The sequence below is a fragment of the Notolabrus celidotus genome, chromosome 16 (genome assembly GCF_009762535.1).
Source record: "Notolabrus celidotus isolate fNotCel1 chromosome 16, fNotCel1.pri, whole genome shotgun sequence".
NCBI lineage: Eukaryota > Metazoa > Chordata > Actinopteri > Labriformes > Labridae > Notolabrus > Notolabrus celidotus.
Window position 1 is genome coordinate 6,850,516 of NC_048287.1, and position 22,185 is coordinate 6,872,700.

Below are 22,185 nucleotides of genomic sequence, written 5' to 3' on the forward strand. Positions count from 1 at the left end.
CTTATCTCCTGCCCCTCTTGATTAAACTGTTACGGTAATGTGTGTATGACCCCGGGGAGAGAAGTCTGCTGGAGCCAAACAAGCAACAGCTCTCCACCCACTGGAAACTGCAGGTTGTCTAATATCCCTCCCAGCTTCAACATGTTAATGGGATGTAAGACAGCCCACCACCCCTAACCCTCAATGACCCCTCAGACAACAGGGGCAGTGAGATTAATATAAATAATAAAAACTCAAGTTTGTCTGTACCTCCAGATTTTTATGAGAGTTTGAGTCACTAAAATCGATAGTTAGAATGAGCCAGGCAGCATATCAAACTGAAGTATTTTCATTTGGAGTAAGATTTGTGCCCACGAGCCAAAAACCCCTTTTTGTGACAGTCAGCATGATTCTGTCTGACAGGACCACTGCTCTATTATATTGTTTAATGTTTGTTTAATTTATCACAATTGATCCCAAGTTCTCAAATGATTCAAGAGTGTTTATCTTTTGGTCATGTTCAGACACCAGAATTGAGTGTTTAAGTCTCGAAGATAGATTGTGATTTAGCTTAAAATCCAACAGTAAGTAATGGAGCTCACTTTCAGACAGGGAATTTATGGTAGTTAAATTTCAACATCGATGTCTTTTGTCTTTGCCGATATTTGGAAATAAAGAAAAAGGGACATAACAGTGTCCTGCAGAGAAAAAGTGCAACCCTTCTGTACAGCATTTTAACAAAGCTTGGAGATGCTGAAAGCTCATCTCCACAATCAGATACAAAACAAGAGCAAACTGCAAAACTCATGGCCATTGTGACAACTTTGGGCTTGTCTTGCTGTGTTTGTGTCTCCCTCTTTTTTTCCCTGAGTAGTAGGTTGGCTAATCAGGCTGATTGAGCCCACCTGCCCTGGTCCAGCAGATACAAAAGGTGCTGCAGGCCTTCAGTAGCTCTCTTACTCTGGCTGGCTCGGCATGGGAGAGGACGTCTCCTCTCTTTTCCCCTTTTGACATCATTTCCATACACTACGTAATACACTCAACCAGACACCCCGACACCACTGATACAGATGAACACGTTTCCTATGTTGGTTTCTGTTTTGTGGTGACCCAATAAACATGTGGTAATTAATCAGTCTGTGTTTGCCCTTTGTGTTGTTACAATTTGGACCCAGTTGTAACACCATGTTTCCACTTCAATATCATCAGTGGAATACGGTTTTGACATTGAGATGGAGCAGATAGTAGGGCCAAATAATGCACAACTCTGTGTGCAATTAGTGGTCACAATCTATTCTTAGTGAATTCACCCTTGAGACTTCAGCGTGGGTCTGTGAACCACATCTCAATCAGATAGAAGCCCATGCTTTCAGATTTCTCTCAGATACTGATGATATTTTTAAAGTCTGAAGCTCCTGGACTCTATCACTCTGTGGTCAGGGTCATAACTGGTGATAGATTTGGCACCCATGGTTGTGTCCTCTATGAGTAGGTTGGTTGTCCTTCTCTTGAAGAGAGGTGCAACAAACGTTGATATTTGTATATTTTGAAGGTCGTCATTGGCAGACTTCCTACTTACATTAAAATGAGTTTTGGAAGCCACATAACTCATCCAGCCAGCTCCTTAAGTCCCTTGAGCTTCCTCTGAATTTGGTAAATCTACATTTTCCTGTGATGCTCCAAGATCACAGATTCCTGTCCAACAAACTCCAAAGATCACAGTTCTTCCCTCTCTGGAAGAGTTTGGGGTTTCAGATTGTTCAGGTTGATTTCTATTTTAATTTCAGGATTTATTTTGTGTTTGTTGTTTTGCTTGTTTTACTGTGATCTTAGCAGCATTGGAAACATCAATGTTCTTTCGGGAATAAATAAACCTTTAAATGGATTCTGAAACCACGTCTTGCTCACTTTGGTGGGATGCACAGAAGCAAAACTCAATCAGGTGATCATTAATTAAAAAGCATCATGGTTACAGATCACTTTAAAGACTCTGACAGAATGAGGGGTTTACAATCACCATTAAACTTCAGCAGTTTTCACTTTGTAACACAGAATTCAGAATAGAGGACTGATCCCACCTCAGCTCCGCCCTGGTCATCTTCATCCTTAGCAGCTGCTGCAGTGTGATGAGAAGTTTGCTTTAAACACTTGAGTGCAACTGATCTATGAGGACAAAATCCTCTGAGGGGAATATTTGGGGAAATCCTTTCAGTTTAAGTTGCAGGGCTAAGCTCCTTGTGTTACTCTAAGTTGTTTAATTTAGTCTCTATTGTCTAAGTAGTCTATCTTTGCAGCAGGCAATTAAGATGAGCTTAAAAGTAATTGATCTTGCAAATAAAAATCGCTGCTGTCTTTAATTCCTGGAGAAATCTTAGGATTTCTCATTTTGGAGTCAAATGGCCAGGTCACTCTTGAAAACAAGGTTTTAAATCTCAATGAGTCTCTTACCTGGTTAAATAAATAAAGAAGGAAATGCAGATTTTGTCCTTCTGGTCTAATAAATAAAGAGAACACAGGGTTTTGTTTCAAGACCTGCATCAGTTGAAGTCTCACTAAATAGTCTGTGCACCGTCTGAATTGAAATATCATTACCTAAAAAATGCAAAAAGTCCTGCTCTGTATGCAACCAACAACGGGTCTTTGTACCAAATAGTGACTCCCCTACAGAGGCCAAAAAGTGAAAATGCTGTGCAATATTACATAAGAGTGAAAATAGGAGAAAAGGGCTGAAAAACGCATAAATGAAACAACTCAAAAGGATATACAAAAGTTCAAGACAAATGCAGGTGTGCATTTAGCCCAATGGTTAAGTTGCACACCAGTGTAAGGAGCAGCCCAGGTCTGATTCCAGCCTGCAACTCCTGTCACGCATGTCATTCCTGACTCTCTCCTGGTATCCAGTTATGTTCACTGTCCTTTCCTCTAAAAATGAAGGTGTAAAAGCCCCAACAATATAAATGAAAACAAATGATAATAAAGTTCATGACAAATGAAATGACAGGAGCATGCTGCAAATAGGTCAAATGAACACACTGTAAAATATAAACACCGCAGATTGTGAATCATGCAACACTGGAATAAAGGGGCAACATGAAGAAATAAGAAATACTAAAAGAAATACAATGAACAAGTCATCACAACTGAAGTGCACTGAATCAACATGTTTGCTGTCAGTGCATCTGATTTTGCTTTCTTCAGTATACATATTTTAATATTGGCATTTTTTTTTTGCATCATTGCAATTATTTGGACTTTTGTTTCTTTTATGTTTTTATATGCAGAGTTTCTGAATTTGCAGCCCAACTGTCTGAAGTACATCTTGCAATGTATTTGCACTTGATAGGTAAAATTAAAAAAATACTTTTCAGTCCAGAAATCAAACTTTTTGCACCAAATTACAACAATTGTACAGGCCGTCTTTTCAAGAACTTAACATGTTAATTGAGAACTCTTCCTGCATGCTAACTGAGTGTGACCTCACCGTTGGACGCTCACTTGTTGTAAGGCTTGGTATTGGTTACAAAAATAAGAGAAGAGAGAGAGAACCTAATTAGCAGCCTGCTAGCTTGTGATGCTAAAACTTCTAACATTAAGGTGTGAATTGTTGCTGCAGATACTAAAACATCAAGCACAAGGGCAGCTGTGACCCAAAGCTTCGACTATCGGCTTCATTGTAAAAAAAAATTCACAAGAAGCTGAATAGTGAACAGTGATAACAGGAATCTATTTGTTGTTTCTGGAAGATGCCGTCTCTTTTCATTGTCTAAAATGTGCCTCAATGTGAGGGGTGTCGTATTTTAATGGTATAAAAGACTTCTAGTGTGTGGTAAGCATTATGCTAGGAGATATATGGCGCCCTTAGAATGTCTTTTAATTATGTAAATATGTCTCTTTTATGATATTACCCGCTTTGTTCAGATATATAGGCTCAAGGACAGCGATTGAACAGACAGATTTGAGCGAAATGAAGAATCCGCTGAGAGAACTTGTAGAAGACACTAAAGGAAAACCAGGAGACATGAACAAAGCCAACCCAAATCCAAACTGACAGTCCTACACTTTGTTAAAGCCGGCTAATTCCCATGGATTTCTCATGAAGTTGACTTTGATTTAACATTTCATTCATGCACACTTTCATTCATCATCTATCGTTTGAAGAGCGTCTGACATATAGCTAACGTAGAGTTAACATGTGTCTGTGTTACAGTGTGGATGAAACCTGCCTCTGAGCCCACCTGAGTGACACCAAACTCCACCACCATGCATCTCTGGAGTGCTGAGGTGGTACCACACCCACTCCAGACACACTAACCTCGGCCACGGTCCCCCTGATGGCCTCCCAGCCTCGCCAAGCCTCAGCTCACTCAGTGCTCAGTGCACCCTTCACCCATCGCTGTGATGAAGACCGCCAGCCGCGCCCAGCCCCGCAGCAGTCCTCCATTAGTTCAGATGAGGCGCTACACACCTGGCGTGTATCCTTTCCTGTTCCCCTCTATCATCAGCTCCCTGCCACAGCTCCCGCCTCCACCCTCACCGCACAGGTTGCAGATCCAGCAGCCATCCAGCAGCGGCAGCACACCTTCTCCTGTTGGTGAGTACTACTGGGTATCTATTACTGTCCTAAAGCAAAGTCATGAATGTTACCTCTCGGATGGGCAGTCTTTTTGAGTTTGAGCCCTTAAACAGATCTGCAAGTATCACTCTGGTGACAAAGTCCTCCCATTTAACACATCTAGATTGGTCCTTTGTGCTCTTCATGCATTCCTAAATAAACTATGTTCCTGTTCAGTATCAAACAGGAGGCAAAACATATTGGCCCAACCTTTACCTCGACCAGTCGTATTCCTTTAAGTAGTGCAAATGTGTTTATTCTATAAATACTGGAACCCGATCAGCAAATAAATCAAGTCCACATTGGATCAGATGATTTACATGCAGTGCCATTCAAGGACGCACTTTGCCCTTTATGTGACAAAGTATAAACTAAGAGTTGGCCTCGTAATGGTAAATTAGTCGTTGCAATTCAAACTTTCAGGCAGAGAGCCACTGTTTTTGTCCTGACTGAAAGAAAAGTATATCCTTCATGGGTTGTAATCCAGGGTCTTGCAGAAATCCCCAACCCCAGCCAGCAAACCCATCTTGGGCCCCAACTGAGAAACATATCTGGGGTTGTGCCAATTTGGCCCTAAGTTGCCATGGGGTGGCCCAGATACAGACAGACCCTTTATGGGCTCAATGAAGACCCATTAAGTATGAACATGGCACACTTGGGAACTGTCTATATTGCCCATGTCTTTGTCTCGAATGTAGTGTTTATTCTCCTGCTTTGCCCATTTGGACCTAACACCAGCCCACACAGAATCTGAGCAGAGTTGAGGCCCATCCAGCCCATGTGTGTCCCACTTAATTACACTGACTGAGGACTGGTTGTAGAGGTGCTAAGTAGCTACATCTTAAGAAAACTGTACCCACTTAGAAAACTCAGTTGCATGGAGCGAGTGTACGACTGCTGAAATGTGTAACATATCTTGCCCTGTCTTGTTGTGTGGTACCAGTCAATCACTGTCCTTCCTGCTCCTGCTGGTGCTCACTGAATATAAAAATGAGAAATGGGTAGCTGTGACTCAAAGACACCAGCAATGCCTGTGTGGTACCATGATGAAATACAACCATTGCTACAGAATAAAGAAAGAGATGCAGCTTTTTTTGTTTCACATTCCTAGCTCTGCAGTACATTTATAGTCTTGAAGAGTGATTGCAACCAAAACTTACATTTCAGTCATGTGGAGAAGGTGCACCTTGTGTGTGAGGAGATGCTTTGTCATTTTAATTTGTGCTATACATAAAGTAGGCCTCATGTTTTTGTAGGTCATCTCTTTTGAGCTCTCTTATTCTATGGAAATCTAAACTATTGGTACAAAAGCTGCAGTACAGAATGACTTAATATCTTTTCACGATGTCTCAAACTGAGTTGGTTTTTTTCAGTTGTGCTACTCTGTACTCTAAAACCCTCTTGAGGTTTCTGGTGTTTATCAGACAGAACATGTTGATAAAAATCTCAGTCAACAGTGAGTAATCCAGACAGCAGCATTGCTCCTGGATTATTTCCTCACTGTAACTGTCCCCTGGTGTCTCCTGCAACTGAAGAAATATTCTGACATGCTCTTGTTTGTGTTGCCTAAGCCTGAGCTCGGCTGTTTTCGACTTTCAGCTCCCCATCTCTATCCCTCACGTTCCTCTCCTCCTTCTCTCATCCCTCGACCGCCATCCCTTCAAAATCTGTTCTGACACAAAAACCAGCAGGCAGCCCCACCCAGGGGGGGACTCTTCTCCCGGTGAAGAGCTCAGGTGTGCAGCTCAGCTCTGAAGTGTAAATACACAAAACAGAGAGAGAGACAATTTCAATGTTGGATGTTTCTATGTGGCAAAGTTTTTATTCTTTATTTTAATTACATGTGAGCGCAACGCCAACGTTCAAAATCAAAAGAGGAATCAAAAGGATTGTCTTTCAATAAATCTTCATCAAGTAGCTTAGCTTGTTTTAATAAATACCTACCTCTGAAAAAGTAATGCACAAGGTTGTGTCTGTTTCGTGACTGATTCAAGACACCTTCAAGTTTGAGGTACCCTTTAGCCTTGTTTCTAAGGCACCTTCTTAGTTTTTTAAAAGTATGTTTTATTTGCTTTTTCACGCTGCATCCTTTCACAAGGGTACACTGATGGTTGCGGATCTTTTTAAAATCACTCTTGGATCTATTTTAAGGAACTCTCATGTCTCAGTTTCATTAAGCTTTTGGCATCTATTTCAAGGTACTTTTAATCTGCCGTCCCGAGGTACTTCTACGTGTTTGATTAAGATTGTATGAAGAACTATAGTGTGTTGCTTATGAAATCAATGAAGGGATTTAACCCATTTGCCATTATTTTATTGACAATCTGAATGACAATATTCATTACCTCTGTACATGACAATAAAAAAAAAACCTACTTAAATTGATTAATCATCATTTATTTTCCAAAGCCACAGGGAGCCGCAGCATAAGGATGAAAGAGCTGCATGTGGCTCCGAAGCCGCAGGTTGCCGACCCCTGGCCTAGACTGTGTTAACATTTGTTAAACATAAAAAAACACTTTACAAATACTATGCAAACTGTAGATAAAAATAAATTGAGACTGTATAAGTTCCACCAGTAAAATACAATATACAACATAATCTGCTCAATACTACATGTACTTCATAGGAGTGTGCTTAATTCAAGTCCTTCAAAAATAAGTTAGCTCCCAATTCATTCCTGAGTAATAAAAGTGTGTTAAACTGAACAAATTAAGAACCCACGTATGCATACTGCTCCTTCCAGAGTTATATAGACGTGATGAACTGACCTAACTGCTGCCACACGAAAGATGCATGCTGCTCTTTCCAGAGTTATATACACGTGTTTAACTGACCAAACTGCTGCCACACGAAAACAAAACTGAGATGGAAGGTTGCAGATTCTATGGAGTGCATTTTCATCTAAACCAAATAGTCAACCCCACTAACCTGATGTTCTACAGAGTAAGGGCAGCTGTACCTAGCCTTCAGAGCTGATCCTGGTGCTGGCAAACACACAAGAACCTTGTCATCTGGAGAGAACACCCGATCCTTGGCCTTTTTATCATACCATCCCTTCATTCTCGTAAACAATGAAGATACTACCGAAACTGGCTGTCTATCTTGGCACTGAAATGCCAAAGTCTTATGGTGCGTTCACACCAAACTCGACTAGAATCATTCGCGCAAATGAAGTACATGTAAAGTCAATGTAGAGGCGTGAGTAGACGCGAGCAGAGGTCTGGCGGCGCGTATCGCACGTATGAAGCGAATTCATTCGTGCGAACGATTCGCAAGAGTTGAAATATCTGAACTCAAGTGAATGAATCACGGTGTGATAGCCAATCGGCGTGCACATCCCCCGGTGACGTGTGTTGTGTGACATATGGACCAGCGAAGATTTCAGCGATTTCTATCACCGTGCAGCTTCCCCAAACTCTGTGACACTACCTGTTTGTATGGAATAAGGAATAAACAGGAGCTCACTGTGAGGACTGGGAGTGAGCAGGATTATGTGGTTAGTTGTGAAAAACTTTGTCTGTCAGCTATCGGTTGTAGTAGTAGGAAGTTAACTCTGCCCCCTTTAGTATAAGTGGCTTCCCCATTCAATGTCCGCGAGCTCAAACTTGTTACTGCAGTCAAGCCAGCCTCCACTTCAGAAATGAAAGTCAAGCCAGCCTCCACTGTCTTATGTTTGTTGAGAACAGACAGCTGTGGCGTGGGCTTGCTCCATTTGCGCGAGTAAACATAAATCATTTGCGCGTCCATATTCGCGCGTATAGCGCAATCGTTCGCATTTGGTGTGAACGCACCATTAAGGTTACATGTCTCTTGATGATCACCATGTGTTTCCCATAAAACGTAACAGGGAGATGCAAGTAACGCTACCTCCTCTCTCTTCATCTCTGTAGCCATTAAGTCTCCGCTCCAGGTAACACTGAAGTGAGTTAGCCAATATAACCCAACATTAGCTGCTTTTGTCTCGTATGAGTTTAAATGCAAGAGGAAGCATGGGTGATGTGATCGTGCGCAGCTCAGACAGTCAAGAAGAGGACTCTGATGTGGAGACAGTGGGCTCATACAAGCGCTTTATGACCAAAGCCAACCCGGCCGGACCTGCTGCCCCTGTCAGAGGTTCGAGTGGACGTTGATGCCTTGAAAGTTAACGTCCCAACGCAATATATCAACCTCATAAATCCAAAATGGAGTCTTCAAGACCTGAAGCTACGCAAAAGAAAAAATTCACCTCTTGGGAGTGGTGGACTTAACTGAGAACAACACAGCAAATGTGAAAAAAAACCTGAGATGCAAAAAAAACTAACAGCAGAAGCTAATGTTAGCTCCGCAGAGAATGAACCAGTGAGCTTGATGTTGATATTGGAAGAACTAAGAGGCGATGTAAAAGAGGTGAAAGAATTTCGAAAAGACACGAAAACCTAACTAAAAGACATCAGAGGAGAGCTGGACAAAACGAGACTCAACGAGGTGGAAACCAGGGTCGCTGAACACGAAGATAAGCTCCAGAATACAGATGAGATATTAGCCATGTTGATAGCAGCACAGGAAAAGCTGAATTTTGAAATGACATTGCTGGAAGTCTACTCGAGGAGGGACACGCTCAGACTATATGGGGTACCGGAGGGGGTGGAATCGGGATCCCAATCCATGATCCATTTTGTGGAGAAGTTACTTCGGGAGAATCTCACCATCCCCACTTCAACAGTGCTACAGACCCAAAGGCGAGAGAAGCTACAGGGGCGCTCGTCGTGGCGTTGGGCCTGCGCCCCTGGCAGAACCGAGGTGCTGCAGGATACAAGGAGAGACTGTATATAGACGGGAAGATGTCTTATGTAAGGCTATGTTGTGAACAAAATGGTGAAATAAAACTAATGTTGAGTTAAAATGGTTGGGGATTCTCTTTTCTGAGGGCACCATCACATTGGAAGGCCCACTAACTCAGGGAGTGATTAGAGGTATTCCTTAAAAGACTAAGGGAAACAGTGGAAGTGATCCACTGTTGGAAATGTGGTTGGGAGAACTCATGCTTCAGTTATACTCCATCTGTTTTTTTTATTCTTTACTTGTCTTGGTTGTTGTTGTTGCTCTAAGAGGGATTTACCTGCTGCTGTTAAAGTTATGCTGTGTGGTCAGTTAATAGAACTACATGAACAAAGTACAAAATGAACCAGTGAAAATAATTTCTTTTAATGTAAATGGGGTCTTGAGTGTTATTAAGATGAATAAGATATTGTCTAAACTAAAAAAAGAAAAAGCCCAGCTCGCCTTACTTCAGGAGACACACATGAACCAAACTGACCACTTGAGGTTAAAATGAAACGGCTTTAAATATCAGGGGTGCAACGATACACAGAATTGACGGTTCGGTACGATACCTTTTTGTCACGGTTTGATACTTTTTCAATACAGAAAAAGAGAAATTTCCATGCCTTTTTTTACTTGTAGTTCATTGAAATTACCAACATTTGTTTCAGCTCAAAAGCAGTTTTTAAATGAAATGAAATGTATCAGGGGCAGCTATACCTGACATGTTCTGCTGTGCAGGGGGGGTTGCATGTGTGTTTATGTCTGCGTGTGATACAGAGAGCAGAGGAGAATTGTGAACGTGCGAAATGACATCCCGTCATGTAAATAAGCTAAATAACATAATGCTATTTAGTCTGTTAAATAAAAGAACAAGGTATAGACCTGATCTATGAGAGAGGTAACCTTGAACCACTTCTGCTTTGACTTCCAAGGGGGGGCAGATGAGGAAAATACATAGACATATCGAACGGGTCGATACAGATACACGTATTCTTGCACCCCTATTAAATATGTATTTTCCTCATCTGTCCAATCTAAACTTAAAAGGGGTGTGGCCACACTAATCTCTGCTGCACTTGACTATGAACATATCTCAGAAATCAGTGATGATGAAGGCACATTTATCAGGATAACGGGAAAGATAGAGGGGTCTGAAATCACAATATTAAACGTGTACGCCCCACCCGGGAGTGATTGCGTATTTTATAGTAGGGATCGAGCGATTATCAGTCGGGCGGATTATTGGCGCCTGTATGGCATTTTGATGCATATCGGCATCAGCCTTTTGAAAAATATGACGGCCAATAAGAGATCAATTTAAAACTGGGTTATCACTTCTGTTTAGGTGTACGCTCTACTTGGATTTTTTTCAGCACTTCAATTTGCAGCCAGAAAGTCTGTTTGTTTTTGCACTATTTGCAGACACAACACAGACGTTCTCCGCCTGCAGCGCGACACAGATCAGCAGCTGATCAGGTATGGAGGGTGAAATGGGCCTCAAGGCAAAAAGAGACAAATAGTATTGCACATAACACATCTATTTTATGATCATCCTTTTTTTCTCAAAGCAACATTGTTGATTTGAAACATTTTTTAAGTCAGGTTTAGACCCAAAAGGAACTCGCATGCATTATGCATGGCATGCATTACAGCGCTTGAGCTACTGGTTTCGCTTTCAGTTGGCAGAAGTACAAACAGCGAATGTGAAGAACCTGTTTTAAAGACTTTTTTTAAACTTAAAACTGGATGTTATATGTTTTACAACTTTTAAAGTAATTTGCCCCTAAAGACAAACATTGATCCCACTTAGAGATTCAAGTTTTTGTATTCATATTGCATATTTACCTGAAGTAAAACCATACTGTTTGTGTTTAAAAAATCATGAACACAGTCAGTTCTTGCAGTTGAAAGCAAGAAGAAGAGAACATCAATACATTTTTATGATCTCCTGTTTTGACTGGGGCAGGATGAAGTGTGGACATGAAATATGCAGCACTCTCACACTTAAAGAGGAAAACAACAAACAAAAAGTAAATAAAAAGAGTACAAAATCCATTTTCCTCTTGATCATCTTCTTGGTGTGTGAAACATGGAACAGTGTCTGTGGTCGACCTGTAGCCACTCCTTACAAAATCAGCCACATCAGGAGTCCACTGACTCTGACAGTGACTGCATGTAAAGCTTTGGGTCCAAAGGATGCGTGGCGTCACATATAATATGAACACAGACTGTATTATTCACAACAGTAGAGACAAAGGAATAAATGCCAGGCAGCCTGACACAGAAAGATCTGATCGCGTCTGAACTTTAGACATCAGGGAAGAAGCAGATGAAACAAACACAAAGATAATGAATGCTGCTGTTGAGTGAGATTTGTGGATTCACACAAATGATCAGGTTCGTCACAGCGTCCCCAGGGACACACTCAAACACTCGCTGTTGTTGGGTCAGCAGTCCGGTCCGCCCTGCCTGCCGCCTCCCGTCTCCACCAGGGGATTCTCAAAGGAAGCTGAACTCCACTGGAAACATCAGAAACCTCCTGGGAACACCGATGTCCCAGTCAAAAACAAGCTACGCCTGGGTGATTAAATATAAGAAAAATAGACAAAGGGAATATTGTAATCAGGCGCACAAATTAAAACATTCATTGAAATTTTAAATTCATACAGCAGCTATTTCCCTTTAAGCACAAGAGGATTTCATCACATATGATAATTGGGGGGCTGGTGTGTGTTTGATTTCTGCTCTTTTTGGGGGGCTGAATTTGCATCAATGAATAGTATTGTCTTAGTACAGCCTCCTTCCTGAAGTGTATAAATGAATAAGCCTTATCCTCTTAGGATGCTGTTATTCTATTGTATGAGTCTCCTTTTATGAGTCAATACTTACTAGATATTAAATAATGTTTCAATGTATGATCTGTCAAAGAAGTTTTACTTTATTATAGTAGTTGCAAACTAACCAAATTCCACCAGATCCGTGTCGGGTCCATCTACGTTCTGTCACAGCACTGGATCTGATAGGTTTCTATTCTAATTAATGTATTAACTTCCACTGGATCCACTCCGTTGCGTTCTGACTTTGTCTCTGATCCGGCAGGTAGGAACCCTCTGTATCAGAAACACAAGACTTCTATTTTTGCCGAATGCTTGAGCATGACGCATCAATCTCAACAGAGCAGATGGAGCAGGACAGGAAGTCAGGCACCAAAACAAAATGAAAACATCCGGTTAATTTTCAGAGTAAAACACTCTGTGTTATCACAGCCACATCAGAATTCCACTGACTCTGACAGTGACTGCATGTAAAGCCTCGGGTCCACAGGATGCATGGCATTACGTTACGGCTCTGTCTCGGGAGCTACCCCCGCGCCGCTCCGCCAGAGATGCGTTTTAAGTCTATGTTTCGACGGAGCCAGCGCCCAGCATGTGTCAACATGCACAGAAAAGAACGACCTGGACAGGAAGTCAGGCACAAGGATCGCATGCAACATCCGCCAATCTCAAAATAAAACATCATACACGGACTCCTGAGCGTTTAAAGATCGTTTAGATCAGAAATACTCTGATCAATTATGGATGTAAGCAACAAACAGCCACATATCAGTGATCCAGGTCGACTACAACAAGACTTTAAGATGATCACTGTGTCAGAAGGTAACAGGACAACAAAATAGAGCCGAATTATTCATATTAAACTCATCAAAACCTGCAAAAACGAAACTTAACAGTTATGCAGCATACTCGGTGATGAGTAAAGCACAAAAGTAATGGAATACACTCCAAATGAGCAGAAATTCAACCCCAGAAAGGCTCTGTGACCTGTTTGTACGTGGTTCTCTCTATGCTGGATCCAGCTGATCCTGCCTGCTCTGCACTACGCTACGCTCCCAACATCCTGTGGATCAGGACGCAAGCCCTCTGACGGAGCAAACACACTGCGCAGCCGTAATGTGGCGCACACGCATCCTGTGGACTCCTCGGGTAAGTTGTGGCACATGAAGATCATAACAGCCTGAATGCAGTAAAAACTTAAAATAAGATGAATAAAATTACAAAAGTAATATGTAAAGGTATTATTAGAAGATATTCACAGAGATTAAAGCAAAAAAAAAATCCTTTTTACTGAATTTTTTTTACACCAAATCATACTCCCCGACCATCAACCCACCATGCCACACATGTAAGAGCCTTTTTTTCCTGCCTGAAATGTTTGTCGGTAAATAAAATGAAACCATAACCCAGCAAAGGTTTCAAAACCAGATTCTAAAACAGTCTCACATGAGCATGTCAGTGAGCTGATTAGTGTTTCCTGTTATTCACACTCTCCCATCCTCTCCCCATCTGCTGCACTTGCTCCCAATACTCATCCCATCTGGCCTTAAGGGGGACTGGGGAGGGGATACCTGTACTCCCACCCTGTCGGTGTCCTACCTGCTCAGGACCCCAACAGATTATCAAAGTCTTCATCTGACAGGTGAAAGTCAACATGCTCCTTGTGCTATCGAGCGATCCCCCCACAAATATTCCTGCAACATCGTAGAACTATACAAACATATTTTATTGTCTTCGTGATTTTAGAACAGAAAGGATAATCAGCCGACTTCAGAGCAAAAGGAGAGAGTAATGAGAACATTCAAAGAGATGTAGTTGAGTCAAGAGTACCATCCACGTCTTTCAAATTTGGTGGAGTAGGGTGCCGTGTCCTCTGCCGTCATTATTACCGCTGGGAGTGCTCACAACCTCAATTTCAGAGCCTTTCTCACCAGCGTTTACTGTGTCTATGTTATAAAAGTAGTCCCCCTGCACTTCCATAAGTAGTGACCATTGGGTCTGTTTAAAATGCTCTGCATGCTTCATACTTGCTTACGTTCAATGGCATTTCAACAAGAAACTGTAAAACAATTGATAGGAACTGGTCATAGCATTAGTAAGAGCTCTAAACTCAGAAATTGTACCTCGAAAAAACAAGTGTGATAACTTTTCTCCTCCGTACGGACCTCTACCATTTTTGACGACAATGTTGATTTCAGAAGTCCCGCTTCTTCTTGATTCTGATTGGTCGGTAATCAAGAATTTACATTGATGAGCGCGGTTGTGTTCCAAAAGTTGAACTGTTTTCAACTGAGAGTGCTGAAACAGAAATCAGCAGACACTAAGGGGTGTTTTAGCCCTGAGGCTGCTGAGTGCTAGAAACACTGAATCACATCAAGTTTGAATAGACAATAGGCGCTGACCTTCAGTGATGTCCTGCCATGCAGATATGTTTGGTTTCATGCAGTTATAAACAACTGATCAGTGACCTGGTTGTGACTTAATTGTTAATAGTTTGTTCTAACTACTTAAAATTGTGAAGTCAAACAACAAGATTCTGTAAACTCCTGATGTTCTGGGTTAGAGACAGATTAATTCAAATATTGGGGTGCACGGTGGTGCAGTGGTTAGCCTCACAGCAAGAAAGTTCCTGGTTTGATTCCCACCTGAAGCCTTTCCTTGTGGAGTTTTCATGTGTGAGTTCTCTTCAGGTACTCAGGCTTCCCCCTGCAGTCCAATGATGAGTTTGTTAGGTTAAGTGGTCACTATGCATTGCCTGTAGGTGTGAGTGTTTCTTGTTTTCTTTGTATATGTGCTCCTGTGATAGTAGACCTGTCTTTGGGTGCACTGTGTCTCTCACCTGATGACAACTGGGTCAGACTCAAGCTCCCTAGTGACCCTGAACGGGATAAGCAGTTCAGATAATACATGGATAGAAATCCAAATGTCTGCAGATAAGACAGAATCTACCTGTAGGGCCCGATGGTTTCGGGTAAAACGTAAAACAATTTATTAATAACAAACTGACAATAATTACTGCTTGAAAAGGTAACACACTTGAAGACTTGATTTGTGTATTTCCAGTAAAGTTGTAATCAAATATTTGACAGAATAACAGATTTTTTTTTATCCTTGTTATATCATTGTTTCATTCTGGGTTAGTCTGTGATGCAAATCAATACTTCCTGCAGATGTTTCACATTAAAAGCCTTCCTGGAAACAGAGCTCCTTTGAGCAGCTGGAAGTCTTTAATGTGATGCATTTGTGCAGGAAGTGTTGAGTTTCATTGTCAGTAGCTTTAACAGCAAACAGGACAAAGCCCCTGGAAATATTTAGCGATTAAATATTGAAAATATTTTTAGAACAGAGAGGCAGGGCTGAGTTTTAAAACAGCAGGTTAACACAACATTGATTGGTTGAGCTATAAAAGATCAAATTAATGGACGGCTAATTTGCTGTTATCCGGACTGATTATCAAATAACATATGCATTGACAAAGAACGGCTATAAAGGCTCAAAAAGACTACACCATGGCCCATGGACTGTGTAAAACATGGAAGGTACAACACCTCCCTAAAAGTGAAGCTGGATCATTCAGAGCACCTCCTGCTGATTGGGTGCAGTATAATCACAGATCCTCAATTATAACAGATGGACATGATATGTCATTCTCTGCTCATGAAAATGAGAGGATCTCAAAACTGACAGATATTTTATTAATGCTTATACATGCAGAATACTTTGGAACAAAGTCTTTGTATTATTGAAGAGCACAGTTTGAAGTGAAATAGTTTAATAATGTAAAATTTTAATATTCTATCCTTCAATCTTATTTGTATCGGGTCAGTTCCTAAAATAACTCAAGACACCTCAAAAAAGCAGCTTTTAGCAAGTTACAGCGGAAAGGAGAAACTTCCTTTAGCAGGCAGAAACCTTGAGCAGGGCCAGACTCATGTTAGACACACACCTGCTGAGACAATGCTGGGCTTGGAATGGAAGATAGAGGGACATGATGGGTAATCAATCAGTTTGAATCAATTATTGTGTGCTATTGATCGTAATGACAGCTGTTGGAGTGTTGTCAGCACAAAATCAAAATGCAATCACAAAGAGAGAAAAACCTTTGTTTACTTTAATGCTGAAACAAGAAGATGTATTTCTAAAAAATTTAGGACGTGAATTGCAAACAGTCTTTGCTAAAATGCAGATTCTGCAGATGTAAAAAGAGGCTGAAGCAGCATGTCTGCATAGCAACCAATCCTAAAAGATTCTCTGCTGCCAGTCCCCTCTCAAACTTGGGAAATGCATACTCACACCTACACATTCATCTTTTTTATCCTCCTCCTTCTCCTGCCTCCCTTCCCTGTCTTTGTCTGGGTTGCTCATTTCACGTCTGCCGACTGTCTGTCAGTGTTTCCCTGTTGTTATTTTAGAATCCATCGCAGAGTATTTAGATCACACGCGGTTTCTAGTCCTGGCAAAGTATGAATAATGCAGACTTCTCTCATTACACCATGTGCTAACCCTCTGGATTGAAAATCAATGCGCACTCAAGTGGCTGCTGAATGAATGGAGCGAACTCTACGGCCGCTCCGCCAAGAGACGGAGGAGAGGGAGAGCTGCATCTCATCATGCACCCTAAAGGTTTTTACTTTAACAGGTTCCAAGCTTTAACCACATACAATATGCGTTTGATGAGCTGTGTGTGAGAGAGAGGTGGCGTGTCTTCATTCAACGAGGGCTGAATGTGATGAGAACAAAAAAAGATTATTGGTCATCGACAATGTGTGCAGGAATGTCTGGAAACCAGAGCATTGTCGGCCTGTATGACTGATTGAAGAAGGGGCTGGGAGTTTCTTTTACCCCCACTGTTTCCAACCTCTCTGTGCACTCCCTCCTACAGTTCAACCATAGTTCACACTGCCAGGAGTCCCCCCACACCCTCCCCCACATCCCCCTATGTAGCGCTCAGAGAATCCTATACATACATGCTGCTGCACATTCCACACATACACTGAAAGCGTGTTTACGACCTGATCTACGGTTTGTCTCGGCTTTGGAAAGGTGCCCGAGCTGCTGCGAGCTACACCGCTTACCCACCGCGATCACACCAACTGTGGGGGGGTTTAATGGTGAGGGATTTTTTTTTATGAGATAGACCCCCAAACATCTGGCACACATCTGGAGTTGTTTAATGAGAGGCTCAGTCTGCCTGACTCTTTACTCCGAGCCCACCATCAATCCCCTTCATTTCTGGAGATGTCAGGAGATTTCAGCCCTCATCTCCTCTCTGACAGGAGCCAAACGATGTCGATACATGACTGATAACAGCCTGTGAGGGAAACATTTGGAAAGCTTCGGTTTGGAAATGCATCGTCTGGTTTTCACTCCTCAGAGCAATAAACAAACTGCGATCTGAGCTGTGTTGATTGCAGAGCTTACTGTAGTTTATTGATGTGGTTTCTGTGTCTTTCACCTCTGGGCGGACTGGGGGCTTTTTTACACCTCGTCTGTGTTTGTGTCACGAGAATCTGTGTGATAACAAGGATGAGGTTATTGCTGGGACTGTTTCCAAGCTCATTTCAGATTTCTCTCTGGGAAAATAAATTAACCTTTTAGTCAGAAACACATGGGAGCAACTCTCAGAGCCATCAGGATCCCAAAATCACAATAGACTTCCAGAGCATGATAGAAAAGAGGGTTGGATGATACATTTTTACATGTGATATCAACCATATCACCCTTTTTGTTAGAAGAAAATACAGAAAGTCCCAAACAATAAGGATGATTGTTCATTTTTGAATGTTGAGATGTAAATAAAAAATACACTGTTGCAGAAAGAAAAGATGTGGCAATGGTAGTTTTTTTCCCCAATATGATGCAGCCCAAATCGAAAGCATCTTTGATGAAAGATAACATTATTATTTTACTTTTTCAATATTTGGTTTCATAGCAAGATAATGCTCCTTCATATATAAATTACACAAATAACTCTGCAAAGCAATCGCATGAATAGTCGCACAGCAGAAATTAAGCTGTTCACAATGAATGCTGACCACAGAGCAGTCTGATGGAAGATGGGTACTAACTGGTGACTGTGGTCCCAAGTTTTGGCTGCAGGACTTTGCAGAGGTGCAGAGACTTGATGATGAAGCACAAGCTAATACGCTACACAGCCATAGCAAAGCATTTTGTGACTTGCCTTTCAGTGACCATGCAGTTGAAAAGGATAAAGTTGGCAGGGCTTCTATTTCCTTTACATGTTTGACAAATTAAACATTAAGACACTCATGGTCAATGTGAAAGTGTCTAAAACTCACATTTTTCTAATGTCCAACTGGGCTTGTGTATCCAGAACCGGTACCTATTTGGAAACTGGTTCTAAATTTCTGACATTCCTGGATTTGATACGTCACATGAATTTTGGTTGCTAACAGCGGCATAAATCTTTCAGGATTAAACTTCAGTGAGATTTTTGCAGGCCACAGAAGTTGTGCTCATCGGCCAGGACCTGCTGTGCCAACGCATTTGTGACGGACTGCAGCAAGCAGTACAGAGTTTGACTGATCTTAACTAAAAAAAAATACGGTCACAGCAAAGTCCAATTAATCAATCAATCTATCAATCAACCAATCTTAGTCCCAAATGGTCTAGACCATGCTAGATATTAGTCCAGTATGAAGAAGCATTTCCTTCAACACAGTGTGACATTTAAGGGTTGCACTATACTCAATGTGCTTCTGTCTCCTGTTCACAAAAACACCTGGACTACAGCTGAAGCAATGTCTCATCTCCCTGAAGTACATAACACAGCAAGATGAACGAGGAGAAAGTGGAGGAAATTGATGTGATGGAGTTACTCCTCTTTGTCACTGTTCAGTCACCGGCGTTTAGATATGCAAAATGCTCTGTGTATGTAGAAAATGTGTTATATTCTAATGTGTTTTTGTTTTATCTTTCTATTATTTATTCAAATAGTTTTGGTTTATAATTTTTTGTTCATGTATTCCTTTAAGAAAGAGTGATTTTTATTTTCAAGGATGAAGGAAGAAGACAGTTCACTTTTAGAGCCTAAATGTCCCAACAATATAGTAGAAGATAATGGAATCAGAATCAAGAATCATTAAGTACCAGAATTGATCGAAATTGAAAATTGATACATTGAAACAGTACCCAACCCTATTTGTCCAGCCGGGGGCGACTTCATTGAAATGAAGTCAGAAGAGATGTCTAAAGTTGTTATTGATTTATTACCTGATTGATTTACAGAGCAGAATGTGCATTTTGTAAATGATGGTTTTAGGAGATATTTACGTTGTAATTCACAGATCATTACCTCCACATCCTTCAACAGGACAAAGAAGTACCAACCTCATATCTGAATGTGTCACAAACCAAACTGGGACGACAAAAATACTGAAATCTAGTTTTCAAAACAATAGTCCGCTGTCTTTGAGTCCTCAAAAATAAAATATTGATGCATGTTTCAAAATGTATGAGTGTCTGTTTTCATTTTTGTGGATACTCAATGAAACCTTCAACTTAATATCATACATTTATTGAAACTCTCTCTAGCCACATCTTCAGAAGCTTTAAGGAGACAGTATAATCATCTTTCAGAGGTAGAACTCCAAATGCACATCTCAATGTAAAGTCTTCCCTGCCTGTGGTCACAGTGCATTCTCCATGGTAGCTGCCCATAAATCAAGAAAATGGCTCCTTTTGTATGTTCATTAATAGGCACAACATGCGTCCATACAAAAGCCCAACTATTCTTTGAATGGACTTTGATTGAAAGCCGGCCTTTCTAGCAGCAGCATTCTTATTCCTGCCCTGTAGCAGCTTGTCTAGCTGTCCAGCCTCTTATTTATTACCCCTTGAAGATGAGACAATGAAAAAGCAGTTCTCAGAGCCGTGTTTGCATTGAGAGGCCCGCAGCACAAAGCAGCCGGAGAGCATCGCATTGTTCGACAGGGCCGGCAGAGATGTGGCTCGCTTCAAAGATGGTGGAGGTGGGTGGTACGATAGTGGAGGAGGGGATCCCAAACTATCCATGAGGGGTTGATTTCATCACAGGAAGGGATGTGGGGGCAGGGAGAGTGGGGCGGAGCTGAAGATGCAGGAGTCAAACACAGGCCAATGTGAACTTTCAGGAGCTAAATTTGGTTCCCATCTATAGGAAGCTTTACTGCGCTCAGGTTTGTACCCCACAGAGGACGCAAACTCTTTGAAATATGTTCGAGATTTAGATCACAGGCCGTATTTCCTGCTGCTGCAACTCAGGTTCTTCTAAGAGTCTTAAGTGGTGATGTAAATAGAGTAGTTGCTGCAGAGTCCAGTTTTCACACCATGTTTCCCTTTATTTAATCTAGACTCTGCATTGGAAAAAAAGGCGGTGGAGAAATGAGTGGTATTCCTAAGCTACACACAAAGGAGCCATTTACTGTGTGTCTGTGAGTTGTGTGTATGAACCTGCAATTATAAGGCAGAGAGCCCAAGTCTGCAGTCGGAGATAAGTTGGATGGATGTTAGCTCTCATTCATAGAGAGCCAATGAGCGGTACTCAGCGAAATGTGCTGCTGATACTCCACAACATGCAGCCTGGCTCTGAAATACACACTGACATGAAAAAGTATGGAGGTATCAATATGAACGCAGTCAGAGTGTGTTTTTTGTGTTTATATGAAGGCAGCAGACATTCTTTATATTGAACAACAAAATGAGTCAGGTAATAGTTAATACATTTTTTGCCATTCTGTAAAATAAACAATGTGTTTACCAACTTTATTCTCCAAATTTTGGAATATGGCGACATACTGTAGCTGCAAGTAAAGCTGTACATTTTGGTTTCTCTCAAAAAGCGGATATCCGTCCCTCACCCTGAAGTGTCTCTGTGTAGAGCTCTGCTGGTGAGGTTTGTTAGAGAGAAGTGAGTTATCAAGCAGTAGGAGTTTTTCTTCTTTAGGTAATTCATAATGTTTTGTCCTCATGTCTGATACTGGAGCAGGATGATCAATCAGATGTACATTTACTGTTGAAGTTTCAGACAGAGAAACTCTACAACCAGGGCTCTGCTAGCTACAAGAGCTAAACTTTTATGAACAGAATTTCAGTCAGGATCACTCTCATCAGAGAGAGTTAATTATTTGCATGCAATAAGTTATATTTGGTGGTATGGCTCTGTTTTGGGAGCTCCCTGCCCTTCCACAGCCTACGTGGAAGGGCAAGGCCTGATGTGGGGAGAGCACACCTCCCATCTTTGTTCCAGCGTGTGAATGCTCCACTGCTCTTTGAAGACTAAAGATTTAAACTTTGTGCATATGTAGTACGTTATTCAGACATTTATGGCACTGGGGCTGTGGCGGTAAACCAGTACATCTTTGTAAGCTAGCTAACAGTAATAAATCAGAGTTTAGTTATTGGCGTTGTTGCGTTATGGTTCATAATCTGACGTAGCTACAAATCAACACATGACCTCATCACTCTGCATCCTGATAAAAAGTTGTCTGAAAAAAGTACGATAGGTCACAAAGTAGGTTGCGTCAACAACAAATGAGACGCATCTTTACAAAAGTGGGGGATAGGGCTCATGGGAAATGCAGTCTTCAAACCAGAAACACATACTGACTTTGTCCAAAGGGGGCACCAGAAAGAAATACAGCTCCTCACAGTGCCTTTCATTTTAAAACTATTGATGAACATGCATATCTACCTTCACGTATAAACTAATGCATGCATCTTAAAAAACAATGTTATGTAGCTCAAACTTTGGTATTGCACAATAAAAAGCAAACTCTTCAGTGTGTCAAAATTGTCAAAATAATCAATTAAATCCTTTAAATGTAAATGAGTCAAATGTCTCAGCTTTTAACATTGTTGCTGTTATCTCTACCTCTTCTGGTTTCAGTGATTTTGTAGAGATCAGCAGCTTAGAGATGCTCTCTCCAGCTCTGCTGCCGTTGTCTGGATCACAGG

The 22,185-nt window shown here is 41.4% G+C and overlaps 1 protein-coding gene across 1 annotated transcript in view; it reads left to right on the plus strand.

Moving 5' to 3' along the window:
* The window catches only part of LOC117828310 (retinoic acid receptor beta-like), a 256,995-nt gene that overhangs the window by 102,391 nt on the left and 132,419 nt on the right, over positions 1-22,185 (plus strand). Inside the window, exon 4 of the mRNA XM_034705349.1 lies at positions 4,187-4,570. Within this exon, the coding sequence (XP_034561240.1) occupies positions 4,378-4,570 (193 nt within the window). The 5' untranslated portion in view covers positions 4,187-4,377. The remainder of the gene's footprint in view (positions 1-4,186; positions 4,571-22,185) is intronic.